This window comes from Artemia franciscana, chromosome 16 (genome assembly GCF_032884065.1).
Source record: "Artemia franciscana chromosome 16, ASM3288406v1, whole genome shotgun sequence".
In the NCBI taxonomy this organism is placed as follows: Eukaryota; Metazoa; Arthropoda; class Branchiopoda; order Anostraca; family Artemiidae; genus Artemia; species Artemia franciscana.
The window spans coordinates 34,712,257-34,729,195 of record NC_088878.1 but is presented as its reverse complement, the minus strand read 5'-3'; the positions used below and the strand labels follow the sequence as shown (position 1 = coordinate 34,729,195).

General features: G+C 37.2%; 2 protein-coding genes across 2 annotated transcripts in view; one reads left to right on the top strand and one right to left on the bottom strand.

Annotated features, from left to right (window-relative positions):
- Positions 1-16,939, bottom strand: part of LOC136037384 (IWS1-like protein) — a 438,978-nt gene that overhangs the window by 301,294 nt on the left and 120,745 nt on the right. The gene's annotated exons all lie outside the window — the stretch shown is intronic.
- LOC136037385 (trypsin-1-like) overlaps positions 10,364-16,939 on the top strand; it is a 159,451-nt gene continuing 152,875 nt past the window's right edge. Inside the window, exon 1 of the mRNA XM_065720116.1 lies at positions 10,364-10,444. Coding sequence (XP_065576188.1) covers positions 10,397-10,444 — 48 coding nt within the window. The 5' untranslated portion in view covers positions 10,364-10,396. The remainder of the gene's footprint in view (positions 10,445-16,939) is intronic.

Sequence of the window (16,939 nt, the reverse complement as noted above, 5' to 3'; positions counted from 1 at the left end):
ATAGTATAATAGAATATCGACTTACTCGAATATCAATAGTAAATAATGGCACTCAGTTTTAATTAAAACTGAGTTTTAATTAAAAGCGCTGATTGAGTAACTTTCGGTATATGGGCACTAGAGTTCAAATGATTAAAGTTCAGACACTTGAAAAAAATTTAGTTAAAAATTGTCCGTATTTTTCCACATTTATCAAGTTATGGCCTGCCCTGCATGTATTTTTTTTCTTTATTTTCCTGATTGTATTTTATCCTGATTATATTCTCCTGATTATATGATTGTATTTTATGAAATATTAAGAAAAGGAGGTTTTTTCAAATGAAAGTGAAGAGCAACATTAACACAAAACAAATCGAACGTATTCTGTTTGCGAGAGGAACTACCTCAACCCCCAACTCTTTGTGATAAAGCTTTTATCAGTGCAAATATCAAAGTGCAAAACGTTTATCAGTATAAATCTGCAACCGATTGCATTTTAAAATTTTTTCACTGAAAATTGTACTGTTTAAAGCAAATATGTATCAGTAAGCCCCCTCCTTGATTGCCCTATTGATCTTGGGCTCGAGCAGGGTTTCTTAAAACATTTGGGCCAAAAATTCAAACTTTGACCGGTAAGTTACGACCCATTCTGCATTTACTTTATTTCTTGATTTTTCTAATCATATTTATCATTCTTGAGAAATATTTCTTCTTCAGTAGAAAATTATTTGGTTATTTAATGTATTATTGAGTTTATCCTTTTGAGCAAATATGTACTATCTTGTCAGTAATTAATTAATTGAAAAATTAAATTGAAATCTTTTTTTATTGCTCTATTTATTTTCGAATTTCTTGACTTTAAATTGGAGAGTTCAGTATTCAAGTTCAAAAGTAAAGAAAAGAGTAAATTTCAAGGTGCAGGGTTTAGTGTTTAAACTATTCTCAGGAGGGCATAATCAGGAGGGCAGTGCTTGTTCAATCACATTTTGATTGTACTTATGTAAATTGCTTTGCTGCTCCTCCCTTTGAGTACAGCTTAGCAAACGGTTTCGGACAATTATCAACGTGTGATAAAGTTAGGTACAACATTTAGGCTTGTCATTGACGATATGGGTGCTTGACTACGTACTTGCTTAGGCGTGGAAGGTTAGCCAGACACACATTTGAAGAACACATTTAAGCACAAAAGACAAATTTAGTGCCTAAAATGATCCTGATTTGCAGAATTTGAAAAACAGAGATATCTGGTCTCTACAACTGGATCCTTGGCTTTAATTTGCTACAGCCAAATGAGGAATGAGCCTGGACATAATTTTCTGATTAGAAGTATGTCTAGGTATGGGGTTTTGGAGTGAAAATTCCAAGATAGCCAATCAATCTTGAAAAATTCTTTATATTTCGTTCCAGCTTCAAAAGATGATACCGTACAGTGGTATCAGATTATTGTGGATATTGGAGAGAATAAGCGTCTCTTCCTCCACCACTGTATGAGATCTCTAACTCCACCAGTATTGGAAGGACTAATGGCGCCAGTACCACTATTGGTGGTGCCGCTTGATAGAGTAACGTGATCGAGTGGCCACAAGGTTTCTAAGAAAATTTTCCGCACTGCTAATACAACCAGTATGGGTTTGAAACTTATACTTCTCGTGGTGTCTAATTGCCACTCTAATTTTCTCAAGACGCCACGGTAAGGGCCATAGCTTTTTTAGTTTTATGCGAGGTTTAGTGGTGACAGGCTAGATTAAGTTCTCTACCCATTTCTGAGATTTATTAAATAAAGAAAACAATTTTTTCTACTGAAAGTAAGGAGTGACATTAAAACTTAAAAAAAAAAACAGAAATTATTCTGTATATGAAAGGGGCTGTCCCCTCCTCAATGTCTCGCTCTCTACGCTAAAGTTTTTTATTGTTTAAAAAAAAAGAGCAGTGAGAAAGAGTCAAATTTTAGCGTAAAAGGGGAGCAGGTGTCCTAGTTGCCCTCCAACTTTTTGGTCATTTAAAAAGCGCTCTAGAACTTTTAATTTCATTTCGAATGAGCCCTATTCTGATATTTTAGGACCACTGTGGTGATACGATCACCTCTGGGGAAAACAACCAAGAAAAAAAACAAACAAATAAACACGCATCCGATCTTACTTCTTGCAAAAAAATACAAAATTCCACATTTCTTGCTGATATTAGCTTGGAGCCTACATAGTGGGGTTCTCTGATACACTGAATCTGATGGTGCATTTTCATTAAGATCACTGTAATTTTAGGGGGGTATTTCCCTTTTTTCAAAAATCTGGAAAAATTTTTCGTAACCTTCGATGGGTAATACTAAACTTAATGAAATTAATATATTTGAAATCAGCATAAAAATTCAATTCTTTCAATATATCTAGTGGTGTCAAATCGCTTTTAAGAAAACACTCTTTATTAGAGTTTTGGTTACAATTGAGCAGGGTCGCTTCTTACTTACAGTTGGTTACTACGAACTATTTGAACTGCAATTTTATAAAATTCTTCTTTTGGTTGTTATTACGTATATGAGGGAGCTGCCCCTCTTCAGTGCCTCGCTCTTTACGCTAAAATGTAAATGTTTCTGTAAATGTAAATGTTGTAAAATGTTTTCTATTGTTTTACTAAGTAGAACTGTGACAGAGTCAAACTTTAGCATAAAGAGCGAGGCGTTGAGGAGGAGACAACCCCTTTCATATACGGAATAATTTCTGTTCGTTTTAAGTTTTAATGTCGCTCCTTACTTGCAGTTAAAAATAACTCGTTTTTTTATTTAATTATAATTAAACGGTTCTTGCATACCAGGAGTCATTCTTAAATAATTGGAACGAAAAGTCAAATATTAGCTGAAAGAGTGAGGTACTGAGAAGGGGCAACCCCCTTTTATACGTAATAGGTTCTGTTCGTTTTAAGTTTTAATGTTGTTCCTTACTTTCAGTTGAAAAAAACTCGTTTTTTTATTTAATAACAACCACAAGCCGAAAACATACAATATCTTTGGTTTATATTCACATTAATCATAGTTAAGAAGCTGCTTAAGATAATATTAAATGCTAAGATTGGCCGAAAAGTAACAAAAACAAATTATTGTTTATATCGGCGTTTATTTAACAATATTCTAACTTTACCTTAAAGACCGAGGTACGGACAAGGGGAAGAAACTCCCTCGCATACGTAATATGAGGGGGTTGACCCTTTGTTCAATACCTCGCTCTTTACGCTAAAGTTCGAATTTTGTTCTAATTAAGAATGCCCCCTGAATCCCAAAAGCCATTTAATTAGAATAAACAACTTTTTAAAATTACTAAAAATACTTTAGCGTAAAGAGCGAGATATTGACGAGGGGGCGAACACCCTCATATACGTAATAATTTCCGTTCGTTTTAAGTTTTAATGTTTTAGTGTCTCTTCCCCCATGATATATTCCTCCAGGGTAAGACCCTCCTACGTGACCCTCCCCCCGATCCCTCACCAGAAAAAACTCTCCTGAAAATGCCTGTATAATTCCCAATAACCAATACTATATGTAAACAATGGGCTAAGTTCATAGCTTGCAGCCCTTCCCCCGGGAAATATGGGGGATTAAGTGGTCCGCAAAGACATAGCTACTGGTTTTTTGACTATGTTGAACAAAATGACTATCTCAAAATTTTGATCTGGTGACTTTGGGAAAAAAATTAGCATGGGAGGGGGCCTTGTTGCTCTCCAATTTTTTTATTTACTTCAGAAGTGCAATAGAACTTTTAATTTACGATTAAATGGGCCCCCTCGCAACATTCTAGGACAACTGGGTTGATACAACCACCCCTGGAAAAAAAAAACACGCATCCGTGATCCTTCTTCTGGCAAAAAATGCAAAAGTCTACATTTTTGCAGATAGGAGCTTGAAACCTCTGCAGCAGGTTTCTCTGACATTATGAATCTGATGATGTGATTTTCATTAAGATTGTACGACTTCTAAGGAGTGTTTTCCCCTTTTTTTCGAAAATAAGGCAAATATTCTCAGGCTTGTAACTTTTGATGGGTAGAGATTAAACTTGATGAAACTTATATATTTGAAGTCAGCATAAAAATTGGGTTCCTTTTATTTGTATAAAAATTCCGTTTTTTAGAGTTTCGGTTACTATTGAGCCGGGTTGCTCCTTAGCTTACATTTGGAAGTAGAAATCTGAAGAATATTGGTTCTAATTCGGCTAATAAAAGTAAGTATGTTTTGCATTTAAATGGTTCTGCCTCCTCTAAACGTGATGGTATTTTCTCTGTGCTTCATATTAACATTCAGGGACTTTGCTCGTCTTTTGATGAGCTGAAATTGATCGTCAGTGGTGGAAATCCTGATGTTATAGGATTATGTGAAACTTTCCAAGATTCAAAAAAGGATATCCTTTTAGATACTCCGGGATATAGGATGGAGAGGCTGAATAGGAAACAGATGGCGAGAGGTGGCCTTGTCCTTTACATTGCTGATCGTCTTACATATAATGTCCGAAGTGATTTGAGCAGAAATGAGGAAGGAATCTTTGAATCCCTTTTTCGTAAGTATTTAGCTGTTGGTTTGGTTTATATTTCCCCCAGTGGATCTATTCCTTCGCTTTTGAAAATTTTGGAATAAGTTTTGGACTCAGTCCAAAAACATCCCAATGAACCAATCATTATGGGTGATTTTAAACTCAACCTACTGGATCAAAATTCTGCTTCAGCTATTGATTTTTTGTCGATGATGCTCTCCTGGGGAACTCTACCTTCAGTTTGTATACCAACCCGAGTTACTGACACGCATGCGTCTCTTATCGATAATATTTTTTCGTCACTACATGTCTTAGATAATTTGGTGCTGGTTAGTGATATTTCTGATCATTTTCCCGCTATTTCCCAGTATAAGAGTGATGATCAAGCACAGCGTATAGCATCACCATCTACTCTCACATTTTTCCGTTATGGTGATACTGAGCTAAGTCTACTTAATTCTCATCTGGCTGATCTACCATGGGACAGTTTGGTTTCTGATTCAGATTTTAACCGCTCTTTTGATTCCTTTTATGATTTAGTGAAAGAAGTAATCCTGAAAATTTAAAATCAGGGTCCAGCGCCCCATATTTCGAAAAGGATCAAACAGTTCGTGGTAACGAACTATAGTAAGGAGCGACCCAGCTCAATAGTAAACGAAACTCTAAAAAACGGAATTTTGATGCTAAAATATACATCAAAAGAATCGAATTTTTATGCTGATTTTAAATATATAAGTTTCATCAAATTTAGTCTTTGTCATCAAAAGTTACGAGCCTGAGAAAATGTGCCTTATTTTGGAAAATGGGGGAAAACACCCCCTAAAAGTCATAGAATGTTAACGAAAATCACACCATCGCATTCAGCGTATCAGAGAACCCTAGAGCAAAAATTTCAAGCTCCTATCTACAAAAATGTGGAATTTCGTATTTTTTGCCAGAAGACGTGTTGCCAGTGTGTGTTTATTTGTTTTTTTTTGTTTTTTTTCTTTTCCCCAGGGGTTATCGTATCGACCAAGTGGTTCTAGAATGTCGCAAGAGGGCTGATTTTAACGGAAATGAAAAGTTCTAGTGCCCTTTTTAAGTAACCAAAAAAATTGGAGGGCACCTAGGCCCCCTCTCACGCTCATTTCTTCTCCAAAGTCAATGGATCAAAATTTTGAGATAGTCATTTTGTTCCGCATAGTCAAAAACTATAATAACCATGTCTTTGGGAATGACTTACTCCCCCACAGTCCCTAGGGGAGGGGCTGCAAGTTACAAACTTCGACCAGTGTTTATATATAATAATGGTTATTGGGAAGTGTACAGACGTTTTCAGGGGATTTTTTTGGTTTTGGGGGTGGAGTTGAGGGGAGGGGGCTATATGGGAGGGTCTTTCCTTGGAGAAATATGTCATGGGGAAACAGAAATTCAATGAAAAGGGCGCGGGATTTTCTAAAATTACTATAAAAAAAAAACAATGAAAAAATAAACATGGAAAAGTTTTTCCAATTGAAAGTAAGGAGTAGCATTGAAACTTAAAACGAACATAGATTATCCCTCTCTCTTTACTTTAAAGTTTGACTCTTTGCAACAATTCTGCTTTTTAAAACGTTAAAAGCTTTATCGTAAAGAGCGAAGGATTGTGGAGGGGACAAACCATTTCATATACGGAGTAATTTCTGTTCGTTTTAAGTATTACTGTCGCTCCTTACTTTCAGTTAAAAAAACTAGTTTTTTTTTATGTAATAGCACCACTGAAATATTCTCAGGCTTGTAACTTTTGATGGGTAGAGATTAAACTTGATGAAACTTATATATTTGAAGTCAGCATAAAAATTGGGTTCCTTTTATTTGTATAAAAATTCCGTTTTTTAGAGTTTCGGTTACTATTGAGCTGGGTTGCTCCTTAGCTTACATTTGGAAGTAGAAATCTGAAGAATATTGGTTCTAATTCGGCTAATAAAAGTAAGTATGTTTTGTATTTAAATGGTTCTGCCTCCTCTAAACGTGATGGTATTTTCTCTGTGCTTCATATTAACATTCAGGGACTTTGCTCATCTTTTGATAAGCTGAAGTTGATCCTCAGTGGTGGAACTGCTGATGTTATAGGATTATTTGTAAGTTTCCTAGATTCAAAAAAGGATATCCTTTTAGATATTCCGGGATATAGGATGGAGAGGCTGAAAAGGAAACAGACGCCGAGAGGTGGCCTTGTCCTTTATATTGCTGATCGTCTTATATATAATGTTCAAAGTGATATGAGCAGAAATGAGGAAGGAATCTTTGAATCCCTTTTTATTGTGATTAAATCAATGCGTAAGTATTTAGCTGTGGGTTTGATTTATAGATCCCCTAGTGGATCTATTCCTTCGTTTTTGAAAACTCTGGAATAAGTTTTGGACTCAGTCCAAAAACATCCCTATGAACTAATCCTTATGGGGTGATTTTAACCTCAACCTGCTGGATCAAAATGCTGCTTCAGTTATTTATCTTTTGTCGATGATGCTCTCTTCGGGAACTCTACCTTCAGTTTGTATACCAACCCGAGTTACTGACACGCATGCGTCTCTTATTGATAATATTTTTTCGCATTAGATGTCTTAGATAATTGGTGCTGGTTAGTGATATTTCTGATAATTTTCCCGCTATTTCCGGATATAAGAGTGATGATCAAGCGCAGCGTATAGCGTCACCATCTACTCTCCCATTTTTCCGTTATGGTGATACTGAGCTAAGTCTACTTAATTCTCGTCTGGCTGATCTACCATGGGACAGTTTGGTTTCTGATTAAGATTTTAACCGCTCTTTTGATTCCTTTTACGATTTAGTGAAAGAAGGAATCCTGGAAATTTGCAATCAGGGTCCAGCACCCCATACTTCGAAAAGGATAGCACCACTGAATCCATGGATGAGTTCAGGTCTCCGTAAAAGCTGGAAAAGGAAAAATTATTTGTGGAAGCTATACAAAGTTTCATCATCTGTGGCTCATCACGAACGTTTCAAGACCTATAGGAGTATATTTAACTCTTTCTGTCGGTAGGCAAAATCTCAGTATTATCATAGAAAATTTTCTGAATGCGGGAAGGATGTTAGGAAGACATGGTATTTAATTAATTCAGTTCTTAGACCTACTCCTCCTCTGCCTTCAGTTCCATCAATGCTTATACTCGATGGTAAAACCGTTCAAGCAGATGCAGATGTTCAGTTAGAGCTTACCTTTTATTTTGCTAATATAGGGAAGGCAACCGCTTTCTCTGCAAGCTCTGCAACTTCTCGTTGCGATTTCAGAGCCTTTCTTGGACCCTCATGTTTAAAGTCAATGGTCTTGAATTCTGTTACTGAATTTGAGGTTGCTCGTATCGTGAGTGCTCTTAAAGGATCATCCTCTTCAGGACCAGACAAAATTCCTAGAAGGGTTATCCGTGCCATTCTGCCTGCTATTCTGTCACCATTGACTAAGCTTCTCAATCTGTTATTCGAAAAAGGAATTTCCCCTGAATCTCTCAAGCGAGCTAAGGTTTTAGTGCTGTATAAGGGTGGTTCTCGGAGTGATCCTGCTAATTATAAGCCAATTTCTCTCCTATTTGTTTTCAGCAAAATTTTTGAGAAGGCTATGCTATCCAGGCTTCTTAGTTTTCTGGATGCAAAAGAATTTTTGCATGATTTCCAGTTTGGATTCCGAGCGAGTCACTCTACGGAGCATGCTTGTGCAGCTTTCTCGAATTTCATTCATTTGGCAATAGATTCTGGTCGTATCCCAGCAGCTTTATTTTTGATGTTTGTGAAGCTTTTGATTCCTTGACTCATCGGATTCTTCTTTGGAAACTATCGCATTTTGGTATAAGATCAAACGCTATTTTTGGTTTGATTCATATCTTTCTGGAAGGCTTATTTCAATTAATCCACTTTTTCGGAGCCACTCTGAAGTATATTATGCCGTCCCTCAGGGATCTGTTCTTGGTCCCATTTTATTTTTGATTTATGTTAATGATCTGATTTCGGCGGTTAAAACACCAGGCCTCTGGCATGCTGCAAGCTGTGTCATCCTGATGCTCGGTCGTGTTCCAATACTACTTCTAACGAAGATTTTCTTGTTGCTTTTGCTGATGATACCACTCTTGGGACCATTGGGAGGACGGAATGTGATATCAAGTCTAATCTTGTGGCATTATTTGAGACAGTTATTTCATGGTTTAATGCGAATTACTTGGTCTTGAATGTTGATAAGTCCCATTTTCTTATTTTTTCTCGAACTGGTATAGCTTTCCCTCAGCTTAAACACCTTTAGGTGTCACAAGGCTCCTTGTGTAGACCAGAGAATCGGGTGGTCCGGTTTCTTGGTATCCTGCTTGATGAAAATCTTTCATTCAGAAACCATGTAGCCATGATTAGGGTTAAGGTCTCACGGAGTTTGGGTATCAATAAAAAACTTAGACACACATTCCCTGGATCTATTCTGAAAATTCTTTTTTTCTGTCTTGTCCAGTCATATGTTTCTTCTTGTCCCATTGTATTGATATCTACTTTTCCATCTACGCTGCGGTCACTTTCTGTCATGTATAATAAAGCACGGCGTCTGGTTATGGACACCAACCGTTCTTCACCAACACCTCTCTTAAGTCTACGGTCTATTTACATTATTTCTTGTGTTTCTTTTGTCTTTCATCAGCTTCACGGCAATCTTCCAAAATCTCTTCGGGAAACTCCTACGTTTATTTGTGATTCAGCTCCATATAGCCTTCGTTCTTCAAATAATATCTACATTCCACCTATCCCTATTATTCGATCAGATTTCAATCCCCTCATTGCTTGTCAACAGGTCTGGAATTCACTACCTTCTTCGTTACAGAGATGATACTCATTTGGTACTTTTAAAAGGATTTTCTTTTCCCTCTGAGGAGTTGATCTCCCCTGAGTTCTGTTCATGGTGTATGCTTCTCTTCTCTGCGCTTTGACTCCCAGGCCTCAGGTATGTTCTCTATGCTCAGGTATGTTCTATTGCTCCCCCTTTTTTTGTAGTTGTTGCTTATATTGTGTACCACTTATACATATTGCTTTTATTGTAGTTGTTATTCGTATTATTTTTGTACCCCCCCCCCTTGTATCTCTGGCAATGGAGCCTTTCGAGGGGGAATAAGTGTATTGTAATTCATTTTGAATTGTATTTTGTATTGTATTGTATTGTATTGAATAATATTGAAATAATAATAACTAATACTATATGTAAACAATTTGCAAAGCTTAGCTTGCAGCCCTTCTCTGGGGAACTTGGGGACAGCGGGAATTTTCCGGGAAGAAAATAGTCTTTGGGGGATTTTTCGATGGAAATGTTTCGAATACTTTGAAATATAAAATGCTTTTGTCAGTAATGAAGGGGAAATTTCCCATGAGGAAAATTAACCGCGGAGTATGAGTATTTCGTACAGGGAAATTTCCTGCGGGAGTTTTTTCTGCGTGGGGGATTTTCCTAAAATTTCTTTTATTTTGAGATCCCAGGAACACGTAACGAGTAATCTAGTGTCTTTTTAAGTAATACTAAAGCTATATAACTGTAAGTGGAATTCTATTTTTTATTAAAAATTGAAATTTCTGATGTTCCCTAACCTTTAAATTTATTTAGTTTTGTAGGTTCCCGCTTAACTCAATGGAACAATTAATATCATTTAATGTCCTTGTTACTTTAAGGGCTGATTCTCTTTGCAAGTTTCTCCTTCTAAATTTTTTAGTTTATTTATTATTAATTCGAAAACTTAATTTTCTGTTTTTGCACTGCTTATACTTTCGCTAATCTTAAAAGCTTGAAATTGCAACGTTCAAAATTTTGTTTTATTTTATTTCGTGACTATTTACAAATATGCCAAATTATAAATTTCGGACTTGTTGATGTATGAGTTCAGAAGTAATCAATTGCCTCAGTTTTGAATATGTTTCTTTTGTGTTTCGTTTTTACTTTCTTTTTTGGACATATCGCTGTAAGTTTTTCATATTAAAAACTTACAGTAAATACAGTAAAACTTACAGTAATTTACTTGCAGTAAATCATGGAAGTCATTTATTTTCATACTATAATACCTACCCCATATCTTTGTAAAGAAATATAGCAATTTCCATCGGTATTACAAATAGGGTCAATTTTCTGTCATAACGCCTAGGTGAAGTTGTTCATCCATTGACGCACTGTAGAACCGGTTTCTTCGTTAGTTTCTTTCAGCTTAGCGTGAGACAAGACAAAGAGAAGTGACAAAATAGCTGAGAGATATATAAATTGGACTATATATATGTACATTGGGAGGTGAGGGTAAAGTATTTGGACAGTGTGAAGTTAGAAAAAAATTCTTGCTTCATAATATACAGAATAATTATACCTAGCACATTTTACATGAAGACCCACTATACTCTACCCCCCCCTAATATATAAATATATAGACCAAATTTGTTTTCATCATATTTTGTGATACTTCATTAGGAATAGTCATAGAAACAGGTTCTGCTTAGATGAAGAACTTACCATGGTTGCTGTTAGGTTAGGTACCATGATAAAAAATAGAGAAATAAGAAAATAGAGAAGAGAAAATAGAGAAATAAGAAACCCAAGTATGAGAGAGACACGTGTGTGCCACGGATTTTTAGAAGACTATCGAGCGATAAAATATGCATTTTAAAGGGGTGAAACGAGAGGGTTGTATGTTGGTACCTGTTCTTTTTGATATCTCCCGATCCCCACTCTCCATCCTCCTCCAGAAATTAAACCTCGCAAGCAGGACTGGTGAGCTGGGGAAGGTGTATCTTAGACAGTAATATTGAGAATAAATCTTCCTGCTAAAAAAAAACAACACTGACCCCAAGTTAAATTTCTTGTATTTCTGAGTATTAACCTTTGGTTTCTTAATTTTTTTTTTTATGGGTTATGATTATAATTGGCAAGATGTTTTACATGATTATATATAAGTTACAGGGGCAGATCCAAATTGAAGCCCTCCTATTGGGATGGGGCCGAGCAAGTGGCGGTTCTCGCCTCTCTTGTGCCCCTGGCAAAAACTTGATTAGCCCTCAGACTGTTTCCCACCAAGTTTTCCGCCTAAATTTTAACAAAATTTTTATTTATTCACCAAATTATTTTCGATTAACCAATTCATTAATACCTTATTTTTAATTAACTTTTTGATTTTATTACTTTATCTAATTAATAACTAATTAATTAATAATTGTATTTTATTAATTAATTATTAATTGTTTTCATTTATTAACTGCACACTCCACTTTATTTATAAAATTTGAGAAATTACAAAATGATCATTACTGTTAGATTATTTGGTTGAAATTTTGCACCCCTAGAATTTTGCGCCCTTTCTACCCTTCTCTTAAACTGCCTTCGGGCCAAGCTCCCACCAATAAACAGAAAGGGTTCTTAGGATTCATAATATGGTCTGACATATTATAGGGCCAAAATGAATGGAAGTCTAATATGCTCAGCCACATTATAACGACTTGTGTAGTATAATATCAGCCCAGTCCATACTAAAATTAAATAAAAAAAAAACATTCTTTTTAAACAGAAATTAAGGAGCGACATTAAAACTTAAAACGAACAGAAACTATCCCGTATATGAAAGGGGTTTTCCCCTACTCAACTTCTCACTTTTTACGTTAATGTTTGACTCTTTCTCACAACTCCACTTTTTAAAACAATAATAATTTTTTAATTTGGGAAAGTCTAGTTTATTCGTGTTTTTATCCTGTATATATAGTACAGGAAAATGAGCTCCAAAAAGAGGTCGACCCGAAACAAATTGCAACAAAAATGATTTTTACACCATCTTGTAGAGAAAAAAAAAACTGAACAACATATCCATTTTCGCATATTCTGAGTCGACGCGAAATAACCGTTTTTTGGCTTTTAATGCTATTTTTTTCCGTTATTCGAATAAAAATCGCAATTTTCGTGGACATCGGTTTTTCTTGAACTGAAGTATGATTCTAACCCAAAATTACATGGCGAGACCGAAAATGAAGTCGGATTTAGCGTAAGAAGCACCATAAAAAAAGTAACTGTATTTTTTCGACTTTTTTCGCCTAAAAAATACAATTTTCGTTGTAGCCCGGTTTTCTTGAATGAAAGTGTGGTTCTAACGTAGAATCACGAGCTGAGACCGAAAAAAGAATCAAATAGGTTGCTCACTGAACCAGAAAAAATCGTAATCATTAATGAATGATCTACATTTCTTTAGAAAATAATTAGGGAAAGTGAATTACAAACCGAACTGGTTTTCAGTGGTCGGTATCGTAAATCACACTTAAAACACTCTTCGTATACTATTTACGGTCAACCCATAGTGTCTAATCTTCACAGTCTATTAAATAGAATCAATCTTATAAAAAATACAAAATAGAGAATCAGATTCCGACTAGTTTCACAACTTCTTCATTTGGAATGGATTAACGACTAGGGTTCTAGGTTCTCTTCATCATTGTTGCTGTCGATTTTTGGGGAGTTGGAACACATTGTTCCCTTGCAGGTTCTGCATGCTGGAGTACAAACTAAGCCGTTTTTAAAGCAGCTACACCTCGCTGAACTACACTGTACACGACAGGAGCACTTCACCATCTTTAGGAGCATACGCGGGGCTGGCGGGAGGTCAGTTGTTAATGGGTACAAGAAGTCATCTTTATTCTTCCATCCCCATTCCTCGGCTTTCAGTTCCGGATCAGGCTCCCCGGTCCATACCTGAACTTGATAAAAAAACTCTATAGCTATGAAACTTGGCTGCATCAGAAGTTGGTGGCAGATGTTCTGGGTGAACAAAAGTGTTTGCTGTTGTCACTTTCTTTTCAAAAACTTCTCTGCGGAGTTTGTTCAAGTTCCCTCCTTTCGACAAACCGTATATGATCAGCAGGGCGTCTTCACCAGCGGTCTTGATTTCCTCCTTCGAAGCGGACTTCTGCATGAACACTGCAGCTCATTTTCGAAAATCATTGTCTTCTATCAGACTCTTCAGTGCAAGACCTTTTCCCACACCGTGGATTCGCGAAGTAGAGTCACAGCCTAACAGGGCGTGAGCAAAAAGGATCAGATGACAAATATGTTGTCCCAGCTTCTCTTTCAGGGTGTGTATGTCCCATATTCGGGATATTCGACTTTGGCTCAGGTGCGAAGAATAGTTTCTTGCTTGACAAGTCACAGTGGTAGCATAAGAGAACCAATAGATCGGTATCGTCCCCAACTACGGCAGTGTCGTGATACCGTGAAGAGGCAACAGCAGCTTCCACAATCGGGACATCTGCGTCACCTGATGCCTGGGAGACAGAGACACCCTTTGCACGGAGATGGTCAGCCAAAGCGCAGATAAACCTGGCTTTGTTTTTCTTGCAAGATAAGAACTCTTCTTTCTTCACCTTGAGCTGCATATCTGCTGTGAAGAAGATCTCACGGCCAACTATACGACTCCTCTGCGGGTGAGCCATATCTTTTATGGAAGCCCCACCATCGTAACCGTCGAAAACGATTGTGGCAGAAGGGTACTTTCCAGTCACGTAAGTTGCATAATGGTCTAGAATCTCCAGGTATCTTTCATTTTTTGTCCATGGTATCCTGTGCAGCAGAGCTCCTCCGTCTAGGATATATCGAGTGCCTTCGGGGAGGGGAAATGAATGCTTCTCAAGGTTGCACGCCTGGGCTATGGCCTTCGCAAGTTCTGGTTTGTTCGCAGTCCGGAGCATGCAGGAGCTGTCAAAAAGTGACGCTGGGTAGGAACACAGTTCGTGTTGAAAGTACTCAGTTTCCGTAAGATTGGTCCTTTTCGCGATCATGATGAACCTCTGAAAAAGAAGAGTCGGGTCTAGTCGTTTGCAGTCTCCGCTTGGACTTTGCTTAGTCGTCATCTGGATTGCCTGTTGTTTTCGTCGAAACACAAAGTCAGAGACCAGCTGTCCAGACATGGCGCCAATGACTTTTAGGCCAACATCTTTGGCAGAATCAATGTTGGCAGACGGATAGGCAGTTAGACCATATGCTATGCTTCTTAACTGAACATCTCCCTCAAATGGTGAACCCCTTTCCAGAAACTCGATAATCGTCTGCGTATCTTTGCAGTCTCTCAGTTGCATCGGCTCTGACATCTCATTGTGCTGATCACTTGTAACGTACAGAATTTTTGAGATAAGTTCCTTCAGAAGGTTTACTGTAGAGCAGACTGGTCGCGACAAAACCCATAAGGACCTCTGAGCCTCTGTCATGCCGCTGCCGTTGGTAAGGCCACCAGAGGTTTTAAGAGAGCGCATAAGCTCCTGTTCAATGACAAGATCTGTGGAGAGTCCAGCCCAGAATCTATCAGAACGTCTTACTACATGCATGCCACTCTAGAAAGCCTGGTAGACCGTAGGATGGGTATATTCGAGCTTGTCCATTCGCTGGAGGTAAAGATGGCATGATTTCGTATAGTGGATGTGTCCTGCAGGCGCCAGGTAAGGTAACATGTCTGAGGTAGACTTGAAATGGAGCTCCCATTGCATGGAGCCTCCACTAGCAGATTCACCGGAAAGTATTACTCGACTGTTAGATGGCGGAATTTCGAATAAAGTTTTTTCTCGGGGTAGATGGCGAATTTAAATAAAGGTTATGACTGTCACTGACCGGAACTAGTTTTCTACACGACTTTCTGGCATTACTTGAGGTCTTCGTCTAATTGATTTCTCAGTCAAATCTTGGGAATAAACTTTGAAATTTTTAAAACACTAGGTGATGAATGTGACGATTTTCATTTTTATTGCATTACGTAGCCTTCGAAGTTTCTTATACTAGTGCCTAGTTCAGGTATTTTTACGAAAAACCGATCATTTGTTGAATAACAAGTGCCGATTGATTGTCTTTACAAAATTTACCGCAACGCATATTGATGATAGTGAAACTTTTTTGTTTTGCACCAGACACCCAATCTGACTTCATTTTCTGTCTCAGCTTGTCATTCTGGATCAGAATCATACTTCATTTCAAGAAAAACGGTTGGATACTAAAATTGTATTTTTTTTTTCGGAAAACGTAAAAAAAAAATCGCATTTAAAGCCAAAACACGGTTAATTTGCGTCGACTCAGAATATGCGAAAATGAATATGTTGTTCAGTTTTTTTTTCTCTACAAGATGGTGTAAGAATCATTTCTGTTGCAATTTGTTTCGGGTCAAACCTCCATTTGCCTGAACTAATATTTGTTCCTATTTTTAAATGTGTTTCTTTTTCTTCTTTCTTTTTTTTGATACTCCATCGTATCACCGTACTACGGCCTGCCTTTGTGTTATTGATGGGTTATAAAATACATTCATTCATTCATAAACTTTTTCAGGCTTTTAATTTTTGGTAGGTAAGATAAACTTGATGAAACTTAAATATTTAAAATCAGAATAGAAATTCAATTCTTTTGATGTGACTATTGGTACCAAAATTCCTTCTTTTAGTGTTTCAGTTACCTTTGAGCCAGGTCGCTCCTTACTACAGTTCTTTACCATGAACTGTTTGCTCACTTTTGTTAATTAAAAAAGAGTTTAGCACAAATGTAGCACCAGTTGTGTACTTTGGTATATAATACTCAAAATTGATCTAAGTCTTGCTAAGTTTTGGTAAGTTTGGGCCAAGTTTAATTATAAACCATACTTTCTATGAAAAGAAAATCAAAAGCAAGATAGAAATTCGATCTTGCCTTTAATGAAGAAAAATGGAAGTATGTTATTTGCTAAATATAATAAATGATTTAAGGACAAAGTATTAGGGGAAAGTATCTGAAAATTATTTAGTGATAAGACAAAGAAAATAAATTATTTAAAGTGCCATGAATAGTGAGAATAAAATCCGAGTGTTTAAATTTGATAAGGAGAATCCTACGCAACTATATACTACTACTACTACTAATAATAATAACTCACTGCAGCACCAAGCCACCTGAGGTCAACACAGCTACGCACGCTCTTCCTCCTCCAACCTAATCTATTTAAAGCCTCCCTCTTTACACCCTCCCAGGAAGTTCCCATTTCCTTTAAATCTTTATTTATGACATCCTCCCAACCCAGACAAGGACGACCTGCTTTCTGTGTAGCCCCAGACTGTTGGCCAAAAAGGACAATCTTCGGTAATCTGTCATCCTTCATCCGTAGAGCGTGGCCTAGCCATCTCAACCTTTCTTTCATTATAGCCCCAGAAAGCGAGATTGAACCACACTTTTCGTACAACCTACTGTTTGAAATACGGTCAGTCAGCCGGGTACCCAGAACAATCCGTAGGCAATTTCTCTGGAAAACATCTAGTAAATTTTCATCTGCTTTTCGGAGTGCCCATGCTTCAGAGCCATATTTGACCACTGTCATCACTACTACTACTACTAATAACTCACTGCAGCACCAAGCCGCCTGAGGCCAACACAGCTACGCACGCTCCTCCTCCAACCTAATCTATTTAAAGCCTCCCTCTTTACACCCTCCCAG